Source organism: Battus philenor, unplaced genomic scaffold (assembly GCF_028537555.1).
Source record: "Battus philenor isolate CCGP_79_NKW_IND1 unplaced genomic scaffold, ilBatPhil1.0.hap1 SCAF_8, whole genome shotgun sequence".
In the NCBI taxonomy this organism is placed as follows: Eukaryota; Metazoa; Arthropoda; class Insecta; order Lepidoptera; family Papilionidae; genus Battus; species Battus philenor.
Window position 1 is genome coordinate 15,300,919 of NW_027181748.1, and position 21,916 is coordinate 15,322,834.

The 21,916-nt window shown below is 34.0% G+C and overlaps 2 protein-coding genes across 2 annotated transcripts in view; one reads left to right on the plus strand and one right to left on the minus strand.

Moving 5' to 3' along the window:
* Positions 1–1,730: 1,730 nt before the first annotated feature.
* LOC137931680 (palmitoyltransferase ZDHHC6) lies at positions 1,731–9,920 on the minus strand. Its single transcript, XM_068775162.1, has 8 exons — positions 9,722–9,920; positions 9,194–9,375; positions 7,986–8,070; positions 6,735–6,862; positions 5,442–5,612; positions 4,437–4,643; positions 3,430–3,614; positions 1,731–2,488 (listed from the first exon to the last, which is right to left on the minus strand). Exons 1-8 carry the CDS (start codon positions 9,774–9,776, stop codon positions 2,362–2,364), a joined length of 1,140 nt encoding a protein of 379 aa, XP_068631263.1. The 5' UTR covers positions 9,777–9,920; the 3' UTR covers positions 1,731–2,361.
* Positions 9,921–10,366: 446 nt separating this feature from the next.
* Moe (Moesin) overlaps positions 10,367–21,916 on the plus strand; it is a 79,131-nt gene continuing 67,581 nt past the window's right edge. Inside the window, exons 1-2 of the mRNA XM_068775387.1 lie at positions 10,367–10,467; positions 10,792–10,825. Of these exons, the coding sequence (XP_068631488.1) occupies positions 10,814–10,825 (12 nt within the window). The 5' untranslated portion in view covers positions 10,367–10,467; positions 10,792–10,813. The remainder of the gene's footprint in view (positions 10,468–10,791; positions 10,826–21,916) is intronic.

A 21,916-nucleotide genomic window follows, 5' to 3' on the forward strand; every position in this document is an offset into this window, starting at 1 on the left:
AACATCACATTGTTTATACAACTATAAATTTAATTGTAATGTGTGCAAATATTCTCTACAAACCTGAGGTATTGATTAGAAAACATCTTAAAATTACATCTTACTTTTTAATTATAAAGAAGGATAGACATTGTCATTATTCAACCTATACCACCACTCTCTCTGATTCCTTTGTTATAAAAACACATTTTACAATACAAATTTTTATATTAATTTTATTTTAAAACAATTATAATAGCTTTATTTTTATTTCATAGGTTTGTTTATGTAAAAAATGAGGCTAAATCATTATTTTTTAAATTATCTGTCATTAACATTCTGTTCTTTTTTAAAAATTCAAATTCCATAATTTAAAGGGGTAAATAAAAACAGTAACAATGTTTATTAAGACCTCTTTTTGTTGAAATTAATCCAAAATTTAAACCTCTATGCATTATTAGATTATACAGTAGGGGTGATGATTTTTATTGCTACAGACCAATATATGAGACAAATTAAAATGATTTATAAATAAATTTGAAAGAACTTTGACATAATTGTAAGGACATGCACACACACCCGATCTCTACACACAAACATGTAAATTTTATTTTAAACAATGTACAGATAATATTTAAAAATTTTATTATGAACACAGCTTAATATGTAGAATTATTTTTATTTTAGACAAGTTGATAAATACTATTGCATTTAGTTATATTATAGCCATTTATAACTAACTTATATTCTCAATTTTGAAATATAATAATAGTTAAACATCTGTCCAAAGTGACCTCATAAAATAAATTTCTTTAAACTTCAATTTAAATTCTCTACTCAATTTGGTCTCAAATAATTTTTTTATCAATATTCATTTCGCTATGATATATTTGCATAGTACAGTAATGATTCAAGGTTAGCCATTGGCACAATCGGAGCAAGTCATCAATTTGATTTTAAATGAACTAATTACAAATTGCCTCAACTCATGATGGGCATAGTTGGAAGTAGAGACCAAATTATCTTAAACAAGCTTGTATAACTTTAAATTCATACTGAATGAAATAATTCTTAATCTAGAAGTATCATTGTTTCAGCCCAAAAACACATACCGCAAGTCATAGTCATAGGATATACCCTCATCACCACACTTGACATGCAAAGAATTCATTTGGTTATTTCATTAACTAGGTTGTACTACTTTTTCAACTGTGTTGTGTGATGTTTAGGTATTTTTATTTCCCAGGATATGGTAAGTGTTCCCTTCATGTTTGTTTCCTCAAGGATTTACTTCTGTATGTCATGGAACTCATGTTGTTTTCCGTAACTTTATATCTATACTTTTAAATATATCATACAAAATTCTTGGTAAATAGTAATTAATTCTATATAATATTAATTTTATTAAACTTTAATAATTAGTTTATTCTTATAGGATTTTAACCAAATTTCATCAACTCTTTTCTAGCTAATATTAGCCATTAGTGAGGATTTAACACAAAATTAGATAAAAAAAAATATTGAATCATTGCATAGTAGAAGAAAATCACCAGTATTTATAAGAGTTCTATACCTTACAGTACCCGGCGATAAATATTGTACATCGACCTTTGGAAGAGACAATTGGCTAAAATCAGCTTAAAAGAGACAGCCACACCACCTATGCAATGTTTTGTCAGTCGTGCGACAGAGACAACGCGCTACGAAGCCGAAATTAGCCGATTGTCTGTTTCGAAAGGTCGATGGACAATATTTATTGCTGGGTACTGCAATTAAATTTTAAAATAGCCTAAATGAATTATTAAAAAGGAGAACAACGGTTGCACGAGCGTTGTGCCCCGCCCACTGCCACTTTAGACAAACAATTAATGAAACTATATCGGTGACCATGGTTCTTCTGCGGATATCCTCATTTTTTTATTTCATCTTACAGCAATGCACAATCATAGCCATTCTATCAGAACGAACTTGATAATTATATATGCAACTGCCGCGTAACCAATTTTATAAAAAGAATGAAACATTTAAGTTTCGAATTTGGCTTATTTATTCAAATGGCTAACTTCAGAGTGGATGTGAAATTTGGCGCGAAAAATATATAAACTACTTATCATGTAAATATATTTATTGGCACTTAAAAATATCCTATAAATGTGATGACTGTAGATCTGGCAACAAAAATATTCACATGCAGAGGTAAATGGTTGAATTAGTGAAAACATATAAGTAGAGGTCGCTGCTGGTCCACAGAATATAATTCTTCTGTGTTGTCACATTTTTAAATGTATAAAATTAATATATATAAATACCAAAAAAAGCACGTAAAAAATATAGAAAATAGAGTCAAACGAGTCTGAAATCACAGTATGGTTGGGTTGTATGCTAGTCTGGCTTTGGCTTCGCGCGGGCCATATCCGCCCGGGGGTCTGCAGGTGACACCAGCTCGCTAGGGAACCAGCCGCGTGGTCCTCGTCCATCAACGACCACCTTCTCTCCGAACAGCCAGTGTCTGTAACACATAGCATGATTATCAAAAAAAGATTTAAAAAAGGTGATTGAGTGGTTCATCAATAAATAAATAGCAGTCTCGAGTTAAAAAGGATGTAAGCACCGCCACTGCGAGCGTTGAAGACGGACTGACGGAACAGAGCGGCTGATATTAAAAGCTTTTGCTTTATTCATCGAGCCGTTCTTGAAATTTGCGCTTGGCAACACTTTTTCCAGTTTAATATACACCAACTCATTTTTTTGTGTGCTCTTCTATCTTTGCTGCCTAGGTGACATTTGCGCTTATGGCGGCTATAAGGTAGTAGTTACCAGATGGCGCTTAAATTAAATCTCTTTTAGAGGTAGTTAAGCTTGACAATTATCTCCAGAGACTCGGACCCTGGTATATTTTTCTTTATCACCAGAAAGGATTCGAAAAGGAGACATCGGCTAAAGTTACCCAATATCCGGGCTACGAGAGGGCTGATCATCAACTTGGTCGGTTGACAAGCTAATCCTGAAATCCGTGAACCCTGCATCTGTCGAACTTGTAACAGCAACATAGATTTTCACCACCCAACACTAATTGAAGTGCCGGAAGAATTTCCACCAACATTTCAGCCATAGAACATCCACTGAACATAGGTCACCCCCCATAGATCCTTAAAGTCCAGGGGCCATCTGTTCTGAGTGCTATGTGGCATATACTTCAACTTGCCAATCCACTGGCCTATGTTGGTGACTTTCGTTCATCTACGGATATCCTCATTCCTGATTCAGTTTCGATAGAGAAATACCAAGAATATTCCGCTCTATGGCTTACATATAAGGCTTCGGACCTCGTCAAAACCTTAATGCCACTGCGACTTCAACTTCTATCAAATCTTTTTGATTCAGGATTGATGTAGAGAAATCCATGAAGAGAACAATTCTAGTCTTGGCCAAAGATTAGGTTTAGGTTACCTGCGCTGTCGGGTGGCACGGATCAGGTCTCCAGGGATCAAGGGCAGTCGAGGTTCGTCGCTGCAGGGCGCTGCTAACGCCACACGAGGCCGGGACAGCGGGAACCAACGACCCGAGTACTGCTTGTGAGCCACGTACAACCTCGAACGAAGACGCTTCTCAGCTTTCTGCGCTATTTGCTCCCTCTGCAACATAAGTACCACCATCTTGTAATTTACAAATTTTACGCTAATTATAGTAAAGGCTACATATTTATTGCATAATTGGTCAGAGGTACAAACCTTTGTAGGCCTCACTAGCAGAGGTCCGTACCTCCTCTACCACCAAGCAGACCTCACAATGATATAATAACAACCCTCCTTAACACAGTTTGATTTTACAGACACTCTCCACAGTTGCGGGTTTACAGAATGAAACCGTGGTCTCCTGGACACTTCTTCCAAATTATGCTTTAATGCCTTTTTTTAAAACATGGCCCCTGTTTTTGAAGGCTCTCGTTCTACTCTAGTGTTAAAGCAGGTACTATTAATACAATTAATATTTTTTTCATGGAATTTTATTATTGTCACGCTTCTCTCTCATTCTTTTTAGTACCTTCCATTCATTTCTCTTTATCTTCACAATATCTTGCATTCCTTTTTTTACCTTTCCTTTCGTACATCACCTGAATTCCGTCAGCTTCTCTGCAGGATCCTACATTTCTATCCTTCATTTTCTTTTTGCATTTATTAGCCCTAGTTTAATATTATTTTGTTTCCTTGTTATCTATATCACAGTTTATTTTCTGACTTTTAAAATCATCACAATTTATTTCACTGTTCTTTCTTTTTCTCTTATCGGAGGTCCTATGACCTTCTTACACTAAGAAGTCTTGGAATGTCTGGTGACTTTCTTTATTGCTCATTAGTGGGGCGGTGGTCCCTCCTCGATCCTTTTTGGCAAACCATTCTTTCCTTGCCAAAATAAGTCCAAAATAAAACTAAATAGCAATACAAGAATACACTTACAGTGAGGTCATAGGGACCACAACCCGGCAACAGCGGCCAGTGCAGGCCGTCGCAGCGGTGACTTCGTAGCAGGAACCTTAGGTTCTCCCTCCAGCCTAGGTCGTAGGGGAACACGAAGGGCGGTAGGCCCTGCTCTTCGCGCCGGCTCACCGCCTTCTCCACTATCCAATCCTCGATTGTGGTGCGGTTGCGCAAGATGCCACGGATCTGGTGATAAATTAGGTTTTTTAAAACTATTCTAATAGTAAACGTGAATGAATAATGAATAATTCCTTTAATTTATTACGTTTGCCGCTCGTCAAGCATTCCAAAAATTCAATTTATTTTACCTACTTTCTTCCGTCAATATATTATAAAATTAATTATAATAAAATGGTAGTACATACCAAAAATATTGTTTATGAGGAGTTACCCAAAAATCGACTTCAACGGGTCTTAGTGTTTTGGGTTAAATCCAGTCTTGCCAAGCTGATCTAAATTGGCGTCATGTCCAATACAAAACAAGACTGATTAAACCAAAAAAAGAGCGGCTTCGCAATTTTTTGTATTGATTTTATGCAAGAAAACTTTCCTTCTTTTTTAAACTATACATTTTTATAATTATAAATATAGTTTTATAAGTTGTTAATAAGTGTTACTTTGTGTGCAACCCGCCAAAAAAAATTATAAATCAAAATGGCTCCTTGATTAAAAAGGTTACTCACCCCTGTCATAATACATTATTATTGAGACTTCCTTAAAGAGATCACCAAAATAACCTTACTTTTTATACTGAGCTCTTCACAGATTGAGGGTCATTTGGTCATCCCTAAATTTCATTAAACATACAATACATGAAATACATGAAATTCTTCACCTTCACATGACATACACACATGATCAATGTCACTTCCAAAATTAAAAATAAATATTACTCATGAAATAAAACTAGTACAAGCAGTTAAAAAAATTGACGATTCAATAGTGAATGCCTACTAGAATAGATATTTTGAATTGTATAGTAACCTGCAGATAGAGCAAGGCTCCAACGGCCAGGACCACTCCAACCGCCATGCCGACAGCCAGCAGTGTCAGCAAAAGGGTGGTGAGGGTGAGGTACACCAGCGGCTCGTGGCCTGTGCCGTTGTGGACATACCACACGCGGTTGATCGCATGATAAACACAGATTGACAACACCTGTAACATGTAACAAAGTTGTTAAAACAACCCATCGGGGAACCTCCAAAAAAAATTAAACTATTCCGTATTTTATGGAATCAGGCATTACTTTGCGGAATCCATCCTAAGTAAGAAAAGGACCAATATTTAGCCACTTCCGCACATGCAGTGGTAGTCGTGCAACAAAGTGCACCGTCACTCTGTGTTTGGCACTAATCGGTGTAACATAGCTCCTAAAGATGCCCCGTAGAGGGGTGAAACACGTGTTGAGTCATTTAACGGTGGTAGTTGTGTGATTCGCATTGTTTGCCGCATACGCATCAGCGGGCTGGCGGGTGGTGCACTTTGTTGCACGACTACCACTGCATGTGCGGAAGTGGCTAAATATTGGTCCTTTTCTTACTTAAACTATTCCGATCCGAGGATATTCGTGAGCCAAATCATGTTAACCTTCATTATCAATAACGTTGAAATTTGGAAAATCTATCTATGTAAAAATTAATACCTAAGGGATATCTATAATTTCGCATTAACTTGAGAAAGGACCTGCCGACTTTATTCTTCTTCTTTAATAAGTTCAATATTTTGTAACACGTTGTAAAAGGTTCTCGTCGGATGGAAATTAACAAATGTTATACAAGCATATCAAAAAATATAATGACTATTGAAACTTCGAGCGTTTGACAGTTAGATTTGAATTTCGCACGTTTGTCAGTCCGATTTGAGTTTCGCGCGTTTGTCAGTTCGATTTGAATTATGCGCGTTTGACAATTCGATTTGAATTTTGCGCGTTTGTCAGTCCGATTTGAATTTCGCGCGTTTGTTAGTCCGATTTGAATTTCGCGCGTTTGTCAGTCCGATTTGAATTTCGCGCGTTTGTCAGTCCGATTTGAATTATGCGCGTTTGACAATTCGATTTAAATTCCGAGCGTTCGTATGGAACTTTGCGCGTTTGATAGTTCGTATAGAACTTTGCGCGTTTGACAGTTCGCTTTGAAATATGCGCGTTAGACGTTTCAAATGTTGCAAATTTATAAATTCGCTACAAAATTAATTTATTCATTTCACATTTAATTGATACAAATAATAAACAACGTGATAACAGTCAAATATGTAGTCTGTTGGGACAACTGTACTTACAATAGATGCCTGCAAACATCCCAGGACCGCTGATATCAGGAACAGGGTGAAGAATCCATGGTTGGCATGCCCAACACAGCAGTTTATCCAAGGACAATGGTGGTCCATTTTCTTAACGCAGTATCCACCTATTTGAATTAAGAATACAATTTTACATACACATACAGACATACCCTCATTACTATATGAATTAACTTTAACCTTAGCTTTCTCTAGGTTTCATAAAATTGATAACTCTTTTTTGGGCAGCTGAATATGGTATTACAATACAATCCCATGGAATGTCTTTAAATTACCTTGTAATACATTTAAGAAGTTAACTATTCTGAGAAACTTCCCAGCCTTGATCATCACTGACATGTAGCGAAATTGTAAATTTTTTCCTGGATATATTTAGAGGAATGTGCTGTGAAACTCCACAATATTATCTCACTGTCCTCGTTTCTCTAAAGGATGTGTAGGCAGTTAGGCAAGTACCATCTTTTCATTGTAGAGTATTCTTGGAGGCGTTCCAAGTGTCTGATTCAACATTTCTGATTCATACAGTTTGAGTATGAAACTACCCGCCTTCCTTATTACCCGATAATTACAATGCTGGTCTTTTCAGGTTCAGAGTAAATAGGTACCCACAGAGTCTGCGTACATCATCTTCAAGGTGGGTATTCAAACAGGGACAAATAAGTGATAAAAAATTAAAGTTAACCAAGTTTAGTTATGAGCTCAGGGCGCATTAAGAACCTTTTTAGCTTTTTGTTTGCCATTGTATGGGAGTTTAATCTGATCATATATTGGGATATTTAGTATTCTGCACTTGACTTAAACAAATGTTCAATTTATATAACCCTATGTAGATTATATATTAATTAATATGAGGAACTATTTATTTAACTATTTTAATTATGATTCCGCAAACTTTTTCCAAAATAAACTCATGCCGCCAAACTGCCTTCACTTAATTACCTTAAAAATTTCATCATCAAAATCTATAAACGTCAAGTGTAATATTAAATTTTAGGAAAAACAGAATCATTTTTATGACTAAGTAGAAATAAATATTTCTATGAGCGTTTTGTTTTTAAAGTATTTTTTCAGTTTTTCAGTTTATATTTAAATCTATCCCAATATAAATTTTTTATACCTTAAAACACATAGTAGCATATACCATAAAATATTAAAACATGGTTTGTTACAATTATAAATGTTGCCATTCTGTTATCACATAGGTAAAATATTGCCATAGTAAATAATTACATTTCCTGCAGTGATGTGACCGGGGTGCTTTGTAGCCATTGCAAACTGTACAGAACTGCAAGTAAGCTGTGTCCTCTTCATTTTCCTAAAAGATTATAACAATTATTTTATTTTCTATACAAAAGAACCCACTTCAAGGGATACTATACTATGAAAACTATAAAAAATGAAGAAGTTATTGGCAAGAAAAGAATTAAGTAAGAAAAGGACCAATATATAGCTACTTCCGAGTCACACAGGCACTATATGTTTGGGACTAATCGGTGTAACATAACTCCTGAGGATGCCCCGTGGAGAGGTGAAACACGTGTTGAGTGATTTAACAGTGGTATTTGTGTAGTTCGCATTGTTTGCCGCATGCACATTTATCAGCGGGGTGGCGGGCGGTGCACTTTATTGCACAACTACTACTGCATTGACGGAAGTAGCTATATATTGGTCCTTTTCTTACTTAGGATGGACTTCCGCAAAATAACGCCTAAATCCATTAAATAGAAAAAGAGAATTGTTGGCACTTTTAAATATAGATTCCATTACTCTTCATCGATCCTTAACTAAGAACAACTATGAATTCCATTTTTAGTGTCAAAATTCATTTTACAAAGTTCTTGTGGAAATAAATCAAAATTTAATTTTAAGTTCATGTTTTTATAAAGAAAAGTATTAATGTTATTATTTGTGCACTGCAAAATATAGCTAATAATGTTATGTATCAAGAAGCATTACAATTAACACTATATTTTGTAAAAAAACATTAATTAAGCATAAAATTTATTATTTACAGCTAAGACGGGACATAGGCTATTGAATCAGCAAGTATTTGATACATATCTGAGGTGCATTGGCCACCAACAGATTACAGATTGCTTAGTGGAACAATCTAGTATGGGACCTAACCATGCCCCATCAACTAGCTCATGGTTGCATATCTCTCTATCACTGCAACTCTACTAACAAGCACTTCTTGAACTATGTCGACAACCTTGATTCTTCTGCATGTCTCCTCATTTCTGATTTAATTTCACAACAAAACTCACGGCATAACCCTCTCTGTTACTTCCCAGAGCCTTCTGGTTAGGCTAATCACAAACAATCATATTTCAGAGCTTATGGTTCACCTTGTCATCACCCACAATACACATAAAGGTAAAACTTCAGGACCAGCTTTTATATCTCTCATTATGTTTTTATTAACAGCTAATACTCACTGGTTTCCATCCCAATGGCACAAAACCAGGACCTTCGAGTAAAGACTGCAGGAAGAAGTACAGTGTGGCAGCAGCTAGAGACAAGAATGAGGCGGCATGCAGTGCTGCAAAGATGGACTCATGTGGCGGCCACCACATGCCAATTAAATGCACCATGGCCCATGTTATTAACTTTATGATACCTGAAAAAAATTGAGTCTGGTGATTTACAATAAAAATAATAATAAATAAATTAACCTATTAATTCATCTAGCTAGATTATTATAAAAATGTATAATGTTTAGAAATCAACAATGTTTATATATAAAATGGCCAAATTTATAAAAACTTACTAAAAGTCATCAAAATATATTGATAATAAACCGAACAATGTTCTTAAAAACAATTTTGTCTAACATTTTAACACTAAAGTTTTGGATTAAATCGATTATGTTATCGGGTTTTACTCAGTAATAATTTAAAGCCATATAAAACAAAATAATAAAAATAATAATAATGAAATAAAACAAAAATATAACTATTACTTACATAAAACCGCAATTGGACCCCAATGACAAAGCCTACGAAAAGGTGATGAGCCCATTATATACACAATTTTATCACTATTTATATCTTAAAATGTCATTTAACAGCACTTAAAATAATTAACTCTTAAATAACTAAACCTTTTTTAACATTATTAGTACAATTTAGAAACTATTTACATAAAAATAAAAATATTTGTTATCAAAACATCAACATCATCCGCGCCACAGCCTTAACCATTTTAATCCTCTGACATTTATTGACATATTGAAGTTTTGCGTTTCGTTTAAAAATCAATAAATTATATTTGGTTAAAAAAAATTATAAATAAAAACTGATACTACGTGATTTACTAAACAAAGATTAGAAATAAAGCGTGAAGTAAAATACCGTTAATGTAGTAAATAGAGTAACTAGATATTACATAATTTTAGATAAATTTTAAATAATAAACTCAATGTTTCTTTTAATTCTACATAGTAAATATTAAAAATATTGACATAATAATTATAATATTATTAACGAAAAACTGAGTGTGATTTAGCAAGGGAAAGCATATATAATTTAGTAGTAGACTACCAATTTGTAGTAGAAATTTTAAGTTATTATAAGGTTACACTAAATCCACGTCACACAAGCAATTGTCACATCACATCGCGATATTTTTGTGGCTCTTTTGGGTGTGTGCTTTCTTGATGTGTGTTGTGCTACTTATGTGGATTATTAGGTGATATTCTTGTTTATATCGGGTATGTTTCTGTTTATTGTTATAATATGTAGGCCATTGTAAAAAAAACTTTATTTCACACCTGACTATCGGAATTTTACTTTGCATTGTCCACATTTGCTACCCGGTGACTACAAATTTAATACTACCATCAGAATAAAGCTATTTTGTGAGAAAACCATTACATGCTATTGATAATTGGTGATAAATTATTGTTCAAACGGTGTCAGACAATTTACTCAGACACAAAATTTAAGCAGACGTCACACGGTTTGACTGTCAACCGCTTTACTAAACTTGAAATTTTCAAAAAGAAATTATTTAAGAGTTAATTTTATCCTTACAGATTGTAATCCTCAAACGCCAAGATGCCGAAATCGGTAAGTTCGACTGACTTGAAATTTACGTAGCGAAACAGTTAAGTAGAATTCGCGCGTCGTCGAAATTTATTCTAAAGGTGCGTGATAAAACTGATTTCACCATTGCAATGTGATCAAGCGGCATATTAAAACATAGAACGAATATTTCTATTCTCGGTTTCATCTCGTAAACATATACAGTTAAATGTAATTTTGCTTATCTATTTTCGATTTGTATATGGTTAATGTATTAAAAATAAGAGTGCAACTTTAACATGAACTGATAAAGTGTACATGTCGTAACACACGAGAGTTATTATAGTTTATCATGTATTAAATATATGAGATAAGATGAAGATACTCTCCTTTGATAAATGCAAAACCTTGTAGATTTTTACCTGGTACATGCATGTTTTATGTCAGACAAATTATCATGTTTATACATTGAGCATATAATGACAATTTTAAATTACTAGCCACAATAATATGTGTGCCAACTATTATTTTATTATTTTTTTCAAAATGTTGAATTAAATGAAAGGTTTAATTCTGAAACAAAACATGTAATGTGTTTATCATATATATTTATAAAGACACAGCTATATAAAGCCATACTGGTTTTCATTGAAATGTTCAAATGCTTCTGCCCTTGACTTGGTTATCATGCATCCTGAGTGATAGTGTCTCCTATTGCTATGTCCAAAAACACATTTTTATGTAAAAAATGTTTCAATGTTGAAATAATTTAAAAAGTAACATATTTAGTTATTTCTTTTATAACATTAACTAAAAACTGAATTGAGTTTATGCATTCAATTTAACTAGTTTTTTTTCTGCATTTTGTTACTGGGTACTCTTATCTTACCTTATTAATTGTCAAAATTAAAAAAAATATATAGATTAATTTATGATTCCATATTTGAAAAATAATCCTTCATTAGGAGAAATTTTATTAAAAAGTTTTCCTTTTTCTAAATAAATATTCCTTTTCTTATTATTTACATTGGGCATCTACTGTGATAATTTAAAATATTTTATGGATGGACTTAAAATAATATAATTTCTTTTTGTTAAATAATAATCTTAAAAATAGGTAAAACAATATCCATTTTTAGGTATATCTAGTTTTATTTTAATGGTCTGTTTTTTGCAACCTAATAATCCTGCACTTATTTTGTTTCTGCTTTGGCTTTTGTCTAACCAACTAGAATCTTTTGGAAATCTCAGGGAGACTATGTGATAAACCAAAGGCTCTGAAGGATCCTAAACGCTTATACATATGCAATAAATGTTATAATAAATAATCCAACTAACCAAAGTCAGCCTGTTTGGTATATTGTACTATTTTAAATGGAAATTTAAGTCACAAAAGTGTGAACCTTTTGGGACTAACAGATATAAATGTATAATTTATGTGTTGATACAAGATAGAAAATCAATCTATTTTAGTTGTGTTGTAGTAATCTCTTTGTGTTACAACATGTAGTGACATTTCATGTTATATATTTGCCATGTGAATGTAAAATTATTGTTATTACTTAGCCTACAAAAATATTTTATTTTACAGATACTAAGTTATATCACGAACGCCCTTGATATAAACAGCAATGACAATGTACTGGTTAGTTTAAATTGTAAAATGTTTCCGCACTTTTGAGTTTGCATTTATTTCCCAATTTCTTTAGTGTTTGTATAGATTGTGGTTCATTTTTACTGTAGTTAGTTACTTATGTGTTCATTTAACATCATAGAATGTTTAGGGTAAATTTAAATTTGCATCTACATCTAAAATACAGATGACTGTCAATACATAGGACAGATAATTTTTTTAGACAATGACAGGATGTTGTACATACAACTTTGTTTTTTTTTTTTAATTTTTATGCGGCACTACTGGACATAGGCCTTCTCCATAAATTTCCAATAAGATCAACTAGAAGCAGCCTGCATTCAGCATTTTTTTTGTCATTTTGTGGTCTCCGTAGAAGCTAAGAATATATTACAATACAAACTTAGCCATGTGAGATATTTATGTCAGAACCAAATTATAAATATTACAGAGGTAATTAAATAATTTAGTTACATATGTACTGTATTTATTTAGAAACACATTTTCAATCAAGTTTTAGAAATCCGAGACTTCTTTTTTAAAGTTAATACCAGAATATATATGTTTATTGTTTAACCTTATCTGAGAGCTGATTTGGGAACTCTGTGAGTCTGAGCTAGTCCTCTGGTGATATGATGTCCCTCACATTCTTGAGTTTCTTGAAAGGAACATCGGATGTTTACATTTCTTTACAGACAGTTTCTTTGGCAAAGTAAAATCCAGAAAAGAGATGACCTCTTGCCTAGTTTGAACATTACTGTGTAATAAGCCGTCCGCTGTTTTAATTCTATTATGTACACAAATCGTGTTGTTGATTATTCTTTCTATGGCCCAAGTTGTGGGGGCTTGTCTACCCCCTATCATATTGAGAAAAGGTATTTTCAATTTTATTTTTTTTTCTCAGTTTGTGGTCTCTTATCACCCAGTTCATCATTTGTTCCTTTATGTTTGATTACAACAATTTTATTTGATAATTGTATATATACACTAGGGCATAGTCAAGGTTGCAAGAAGACACTAGGTGCAAACATTGCAAGACTGGTCTACATGGCTATCTTTGGTTAAGGCCTATGCTCTGCAGTGGGCATCTATGAACTGACATTATAATTATCATGATTGCAGAATGAAAACCCTAATTGATCTCTTGTATATATCAATGTTTACCTCTTTTCTATTTTAATGTACAGTACAAAAAAGATTGGTAGACATTTTACTACATCAAAGATATAATGTATATATTATTTATGCCATATACATGCAAGTAGGCATGTTGTAAGTTGATATTGGTTTTGCTACATCTTCATGTTTGTTTATTATTAAAGACATCCATGTTCCTAGAAGCTGAGCTCATGTGTGAGTGAGTCGCACTGTGTGCTTATTTGATTTTTGTGTGTGACGCAACAGTTGTAAAGCCATATATTTACAATTGTATTATATATATATTTTACAATTAAGTATTCATATATATCCATATAAAAAGGTAATGTATGTTTATACATATTAATTTCAACAGTTCAGGACTTAATTTATTATGTTTGTGTTACATATGAATCTTAAAGAACCAACATACGAACAATACGATGCATATTAAGTTTAAAGGCTTATTAACGTCGTATTAACATACAAGTAAGATAAAGAATATGTACAGTACTCGGCGATAAATATTGCACAACGACCTTTGGAAAGAGACAATCTACTACTATCGGCTTTGTAGAGAATTATCTCTATCCCACACTACCTATGTGACGTTTTGTTAGTGCGACAGAGATAACGCTCCGAAATTAGCCGATTGTCTCTTTCCAAAGGTCGATGTGCAATATTTATCGCCGGTTATTGTATGACGATTGTATTGGTCGTAAAAAATTGTAAAGAAATGTAAAGATGCATTTACACGTGGTTAAATTTTTAAAGCTACAACTATTATCATCACCTCCATTGATAAAAACTATGTTTCTATCACTATTTTTTAGTGTTTCTGGTATTTTTGCAATAATTACCCGAGAAACACAGGTTAAATACAAATTGTTGGGTCAACAAGTATAATCATTATAAGAGCAAGAGAATGTATCGGTCCTGTAATTAAATACAAAATAAAGATGTAGTCTTCTAGAAATTAATTAGAAAAAAACTTAAACACTATTATTGTTATTGGAGTCTGTTTATTGCATAAGTTCATTTCTATTTTTGGTTATTGCAAATAAATTGATTTATTTTTATGTTAACGCATTCGGTGCAGTTGTAGTTCAGGAGGAGACGATCGACACTTGTGATCTAAGGTCGCAGTTTGATTCCAAAGATAAATTATTATAAATACACACTTTGTGCATTAATTATATAGGATTCACTCGTCTGCGTACCATAATACAACACTGATCGCCAACCAAGCGTGGTGTCTTGTATCAGCGGGCTGATTTTCGTAACTAAGCGGCAACCAAACCAATCCAACTGCCCGAGGAATCCATGCAGACGCCTGATGTTGTCGCAACCGAACCAATCCAACTCTTCGAGAAATCCCAGCAGACCCTTGATGTTGCCAGGGATCTTAAAGAGGCACCTCGGCGAACCGAGATGGGTAGTCATGTAGGGTGCTACTCCCGTACACTGAAGTAATTCATGAGCAGCAGTCTCGTCCTCCTCTAGGCACGCTCTGCACAAAGGACTGTTCGTAACGCATGTAAATAGATGTCTGTTAAATAGACCATGTCTACCAAGTATGGTGATTGTGGTATATCCCCCATTGATATCTTTGGCACCATCGCCTACCTAGTGGCAGACAAGGAGTGTCGATGCGTCTATTTTATGTATTACCAAAAAATTATAAATGAGATAATTAGTAAAAATGCAACGAAAGTCTAGTAATAATAAGTAAAACTTGACAAATTATTATTAAGAATAAGGAAGATATAGAAATAAATGTGTAATAATCCTGAAATAAAATCCAAATTGAAACTGTACTGAAATATATCAAATGGGTGTAAAGAAAGAAAGAGAGAGGAGATATTAATGAAATGAAAATAAATAGTAATAGAATGGAAGTAAGTGTGAAGAATGGAGAAAGAGTAATAAGTAAGAAAAAAAATGCACTTTATTGCACGACTACTACTACATAGCGGAAGTAGCCACATATTAGTCCTTTTCTTACTTAGGATGGACTTCCGCAAAGTATCGTCTGAATCTATTAGATAAAGAGTAATAAGGATAGTGAAGAACAGAAGAGGAGAGTGATAATAAAACACAAACTGAAAATTAAATTAAAATGAAAAAGTCCGAGAGACCCAAATATGGGGTCCCAAGTCTTGTATTGGTCGTTTATTGACTGAAAAGACGAAATGTATCCTTACTTCATGTAGACTAAAAAATGAGAAAAGACCGACATTTTCTAGTTTTACTATATGTGAAATAGTTCCTTACTTAGTTTTGTATTACAAAAAAGATCAAAGCAAAATTGTAAGAGCTCATAACATATTTAGATAGATTTTTATCTGATAACATATCTATCGAGAACAAGATAGAGAGCAAAGAACTATCGAATGTGGGAACACATTGCTTAAACAGTATGTGTATATTATGGAAAATATACACGATGATTGGTCACTTGTCAATTATATTAGTAAGAAAAGCGCTTTAAAAATTGGAACCTTTTAGGGGGACCGGAAAATAATGTCGCTTTCTTAAGTTAAATTCACACGATTACATTTTTAACAAGTATTTATTTCTAATCAACAATATATTCACCGTTGGTTATCAACAATCTTTTGCCATATAGTATACAAAATCAATGCCGGAACGGTTAAAATCAATCGGTTTTTTTTTTGTGAAATATGTCGACAGAAATTATCATTAATCGTTAACGAAATTATGGAAACACTCCGACATTAACAAGCTGCGTAAACTCATCAAGACATGTTTTCACTGCAAGTAGTGCCTGCACCGTTTTAAAATAATCCACAACGATATTTGTCCATATGACGGTATTACTGTACAGACTTCGACACTTAGACACTGTTCTTTATTCGAATCCAAAAGACGTAACCACGTGATCTAATGCTGAAAATTTGTATACCTCCGTTCAAATTACCGGACCTCCTCAGGAAAAAATCTACTGCAGAATCGTTTGATAAGTTGATATGGCGCATTGTCTTAAACCTCAAGGCATTTAACGGTCTGTAGCGCTTGGGCAGCGGCTTCAAATAAAATAATGTACAAATGTATGCGTAATTTCGTGAAATTCATAAATTATATTGTTTTTAAATATAGCTATATGTTTATATATATAGCTCGGCGGTCTTCCAGTTCTTTTATTAATTCTAATTTGCATCGCTAGTGTATTTTATTTACAATATGGTTTTTTCACTTTACTAAACCCAGATAGTTGGGAGAGGGATTGCCACTATTTGATAGGGATCTTCTCCAAGCTGCGAGTTACGACAACTGTTATATACAATCTTATAGGTTATAGTTATTTACTAGATTGTAAATAAAATATCCCAGCGATACTAATTAGGTTGAATAAAAAAAAATGGGCGACCGTCGAGCTCTTAGAAGCAGGCACTTCATGGACTAAGTTCAAAGGCCCCCTCGAGGGTACATGAGTTCCACCATTTGTAAGAGCAGGATAAAAAACATCGTTACTTCCGATTTGCACGAGAGACAGAGACGGATGTAATTATTATGCAACAGGCGTTAATGTCTGTCCTATGGGGCGTCAATGATCTATTTTTGTAGTCTTTCCCGCGGTAACGGACTCCATTTAGATCAGGTGGAGAAGTTTCCCGCCAAAAAATGTTGTTCTATTTTTAAATTACAGTAAAAGCTCTTTTTCCACGGGCTATATGTACCGTAAATATGCCGCGAGTACAGAAACCGTGAATACGGAATGCTAATATATCTGTTATAATGGGGGATACGTTTCTAGGTGACATAATATAAATAATACTTTGAAGAATTTCGTAATTTTTTCTTGCTTAGCGATTAAAAGCTCCTTCAATTCATACTGACACGCAGCAGACCATAATGCCTTATGAAATATACACACATATAACTATATATATGTATATATATATATATATGTATATATATATATATATATATGTATATATATAAATATATTAGGGGGAAGGGAAAAAAACGATTGATTTGTTACCGCTTCGGCATTCTAAATATGTATACTACATGGCAAAAGGTAGTTGATACGAAGGAGAATATATTGTTGAATAGAAATAAAAACTTGTTAAAAATGTAGTCGTGTGAATTTAACTTAAGAAAGCGACAATACTTTCCGGTCACTCTGATATATATGTAATTCATCACATATAGTGAACATATAACCGTCATATTATTGGCACTTCTTATATCCGCTATATCATAATTTACGTTATTCTCTAACGTGAACGTAACGTAACGCGTACGTGCACGTAAAAGTTGATCTCGGCCGCGCGACGTAATCGTGTGGTAAAGTCAACATGCGACTTTCTTTTGCGCATTACCGTTTCCCGCGTAAAAAGCTTTTTTAAAACGCACTTCCGGTCGGCGATGTGATTTCATTCAGATTTAAACGAGTTGAAATACTGTTCGATAATCGAAATTGTGAATCGATTTTTGGTTGTGTCGTAATGTGTAACATCGATACGACTTTTTATTGTTTTAAATCGATATGTATATTATTAATATTATTTTGTACTTCTGCAAGCCATAGGTCAAAGTTCGTCACGATGACCAGATTCAATGAATTCTCCTGCCTCTTGTTTATTACAATGACAAACCGTTATTTGAAGTATATCAGAATAAAGCAATTTGATTGAAACTTTAATTAAATTATTTACCTCGTTAAATTTTTCATTAAATTGTGCAATATTTCTAAAAATAGTTTAGAACAGCGTTTCCCAACGTGTGGCAATTTGATTTTCAAGTTATTTTATTCGAAAATGAACTCGACACGAGTTTAAACCTAATATTAACCCTTTTTTACCAGCGCCGGAGTTAGCCAGTGTACTACCATACTACCAATTGGTAGAAATTTTTAATAATTTTACTTATCTGAATTTGTTTTTTTATTTATTTATAAAAATCCTTAGATGATTATAAAAAGTATGGCTGGAGAATTCTGCTTTAGTGTTGCCATTACTGTTATCGATTAAATTTTTAATTTATTTAGTAAAACCTCACCAAAAGCAAATGCAATAACACTTAACAATTATATACTACTGTTACGTACTGTGGGTTCTGACTCGGAATGAAACACCTCTGGTTCACAAGGAGTCCTTTATTCACAAATCAAATGGTAACCTTACTTTAACACAAAGTATACTTTCGCTTAGTCCAAACTACGCTTCTAAATCGCTCAAGAAATCACTGTCCGAATTACTTACCAAATAGTCACTTTGTATCACTGATCGTAGATCTTAATGTTATAAACTCGAAAAACAACATTGAACTGTCGACATGGAGTACACCTATTTATACTACGGAGAAGGTTCTAATAAGTACGCGATAGTACTCTGTAAGAATTTCCGAAAACCGTACACAAAAATCTATAACTTCAAGGTCACGCGTGTTTAGGAACACTTCTTGATCCTAGGGTTTCGTGTTTATTGTTTAGATGGTTCTATAACTCGTGCTTTGTAGCAATACCAATTAATGTAATATACTGAAAGTAATAACGCGCCACCGACAATGTTGGATTGACAAAGAATTTCTGGCATAAATTGCATTGAAGTATCGTTTTGTATATTTTAACTCTTTCGTTGCCAGCACCGAAGTTAGACTGCGTCCACTGGAACACCCGTGTGTACCAGCGCTGAAGTTAGACGGCATCTACCTTGTAATATGTGCTTATGCTTAAATCATTGTTTTAAGATTTATCACAGCCAAATAGATTACTAAGAATTACTCTAATTTCTATTTTTAATTGATATACCAGTGAAATATTTAAATATGTACAAATTAGAAAACTCGAATAACAGCTTATCAATATACAATATGCACACTTCGCGGCTCACATGCCCGGTTCAGTATCGTCACTTCGGCGAAATGTACTGCGATAATGAAAGGGTTAATATAAAAATTATGTATGGTACATAGGGTGGCCTAATTTTAGGAAGGCTGGGGAGGGAATGGCAAAAGAGTTGAGAAAAAACACGAAGTTCGAGCGTGTATAAAGTTCTCGAAAAATATAAGGAACATCTTGCTATTTTCTCTTATCTGGTTTTTGTATAGCATCCGGTACGGTACCTCATTTTTGCATAGTTAATTACGTTGTCGACCTAACGATAGTTTCATACTGGAGAAAAACAAACTTGTCTATTTAATCTAGTATTTAGTGTCTCAAATGTTATTTTAAAAGACAAGATACTACCGCTAAACAATATCAGCACGAAGAAACAGATTTTTTTAAAAATTCAGTTGGCAAATCATTTTATAGTCGATGCTTAACATTTTTAAAAATTAAGTCATATTTACAGAGCTTTAAAAATTAATTGAAATCTTTCATTTCATTAAGACGTCCACTTAGGCGTCTTCCATATACTCTACAAGAGAACGTTGGTAGCGGTTTGCATCCGCGCTTAAACCATCATCTGTCCTGCGCTCTATTTGACCTGGTCTTCTCACTGACTGTCAATTCGTTGAGCTGTTTCTCTTATGTGTTCATCGGGTTATCAAATTTAAATAAATATAAATAATTAAAAGTACATACTAAGTGTTTAAAGATGTCGAAGGAGCAATTTACATGCAAGAATGATGCAATAAATAATTTTAATTATAGATAATTATAAGCAATGAACTCGCCTGACAAGTGTTAGAGTAGACGTGTTATTATAGATATCCGATTACATATTCCTACTCGTATTACATTGCGCCGTTACGAATAGCAAAGCCCGAAGAATGAGTTCCGCGCGCGCGATGTTCCGGTTACAAAGGCGAGTTGTCGCTAATAAATCTTGTTACTCCCGGCATGAGCGATATGCGTGCCATAGGAAGGAAGCGGGAAAGTGGGACATGCGTTATCTGGTTAGTGGGCAATGCACCCGTGCACTGCAGCTTTTAAATGCTCTCATGTCGCGTAATGAAGGTACTGCTTGAAAAAGTACGCACGTGACCGACCGCTTTGAAAATTAATTAGTAGTGTTGTCATATGTAATAAATTCTACCAAAATTAGTAGCTTTGGTAGATTAATTTGGAGTTAGTAGTTACCAATAAAATAAATATATACAAAAGAAATCATGATTACATTGGGCGTGATGATGATTTTGGAGGAGACCAAAGATCACATCGATGGCCGGTCTTGGACTGCCCGTATAGACTATGTCGTCGATTCGCCTGAGAGACACACCCATACCACGTCTACCTGTTCGTAGTCGTCGAAAAGGTGAATCTAATAATTTGGATGTTATAATTATAGTATAATCTGATAAACATTAGAGCTTATCAAGAAAAATAGGGATATATATGTATTGATATAGCACCGCGGATTGACAAGTTGAAGAGAGGAGGTACAATAGCGCGGAGAACATGATCTCTGTGACCTCAAGGTTCTGGAGTGCAGACCACAGATCAGCTATCGCAGCATACGAATCTCGCACAAAAGGTGGACAAGTCCAAGCTGTCCAATCAGTCGTATTGGAGGTCTATGTTTATCTGTGGAATTGTATACCATGAATTGCCAGTGTTAAAAATCGCACTGAACACTAAGTAATGTAATAATCCCGTTAAATTAAATTTCTAAACATAGTACTAGTTTTACTCATCGATTGAATTCACAATAATCGCACCTGTTCGTCCGTATAAGGGCAAAGTGACCGCATGCAGGCAACACGCTGCCGGGGAAAACCCGCTTGCACGGTTTAATAATAATATTAACTTTTGCCCGCTGGTTTACCGTCCAGTTTACCAATGCGGTGTATATTTCTACTACTACCTGTTGTGTACTACTATATCCCTTTTCTTCATGGTGTTATTGAGTTGTAATTACAGATTTTAAATTTATAATATTTTAAAGTTTTTCTTTTGTCTTTTATAGACAAAGCATTTGACCTCTATCTTGCCTGATATTAAGCAATGACAAGGTCTACGATGTTACATGCTTGCCAAGAAACCTATTCACTCTTGTCTTGAAGACTACCAGGTTATAATTGGCTGGAAACAATGATGCTGGTAGTTTTTTCCACTCTTTGGATGTGCGTACTATAAAAGTATTAGCAAAACGCTTAGTGCGGGTAGAAGGAATTTCAAACGTGTATGGAAGTCGTGAATCCCTGCGTTTTGTCCGATGGAAGAAAGAAAGGAAATGAGGGAATGATTTAGTGTATTTCCCCTGCACACTTTCAAGTACAAATTTGTAGAATACCGTCAGACTGGCAATTTTAAGGTTCTATTGAAACTCTATGGGAGAGGCCTAGGTCCTGAAACGATGATGGAGGGTTTTATAGAGCAATAAGTACTAGGACAGCATAAGACTAGAGGGCATCTGTTGTGCTCAATGCTGTCCTAGCTGCTGTGATGTTTC

Coding starts and splice junctions, on each gene's coding strand:
- LOC137931680 (XM_068775162.1), bottom strand. CDS start 9,776: ATGGGCTCATCACCTTTTCGTAGGCTTTGTCATTGGGGTCCAATTGCG. Junction 6,863..7,985: donor GTCACATCACTGCAGGAAAT/GTAATTATTTAC, acceptor TAATTCAAATAG/GTGGATACTGCGTTAAGAAA. Junction 5,613..6,734: donor GATGTTTGCAGGCATCTATT/GTAAGTACAGTT, acceptor TACATGTTACAG/GTGTTGTCAATCTGTGTTTA.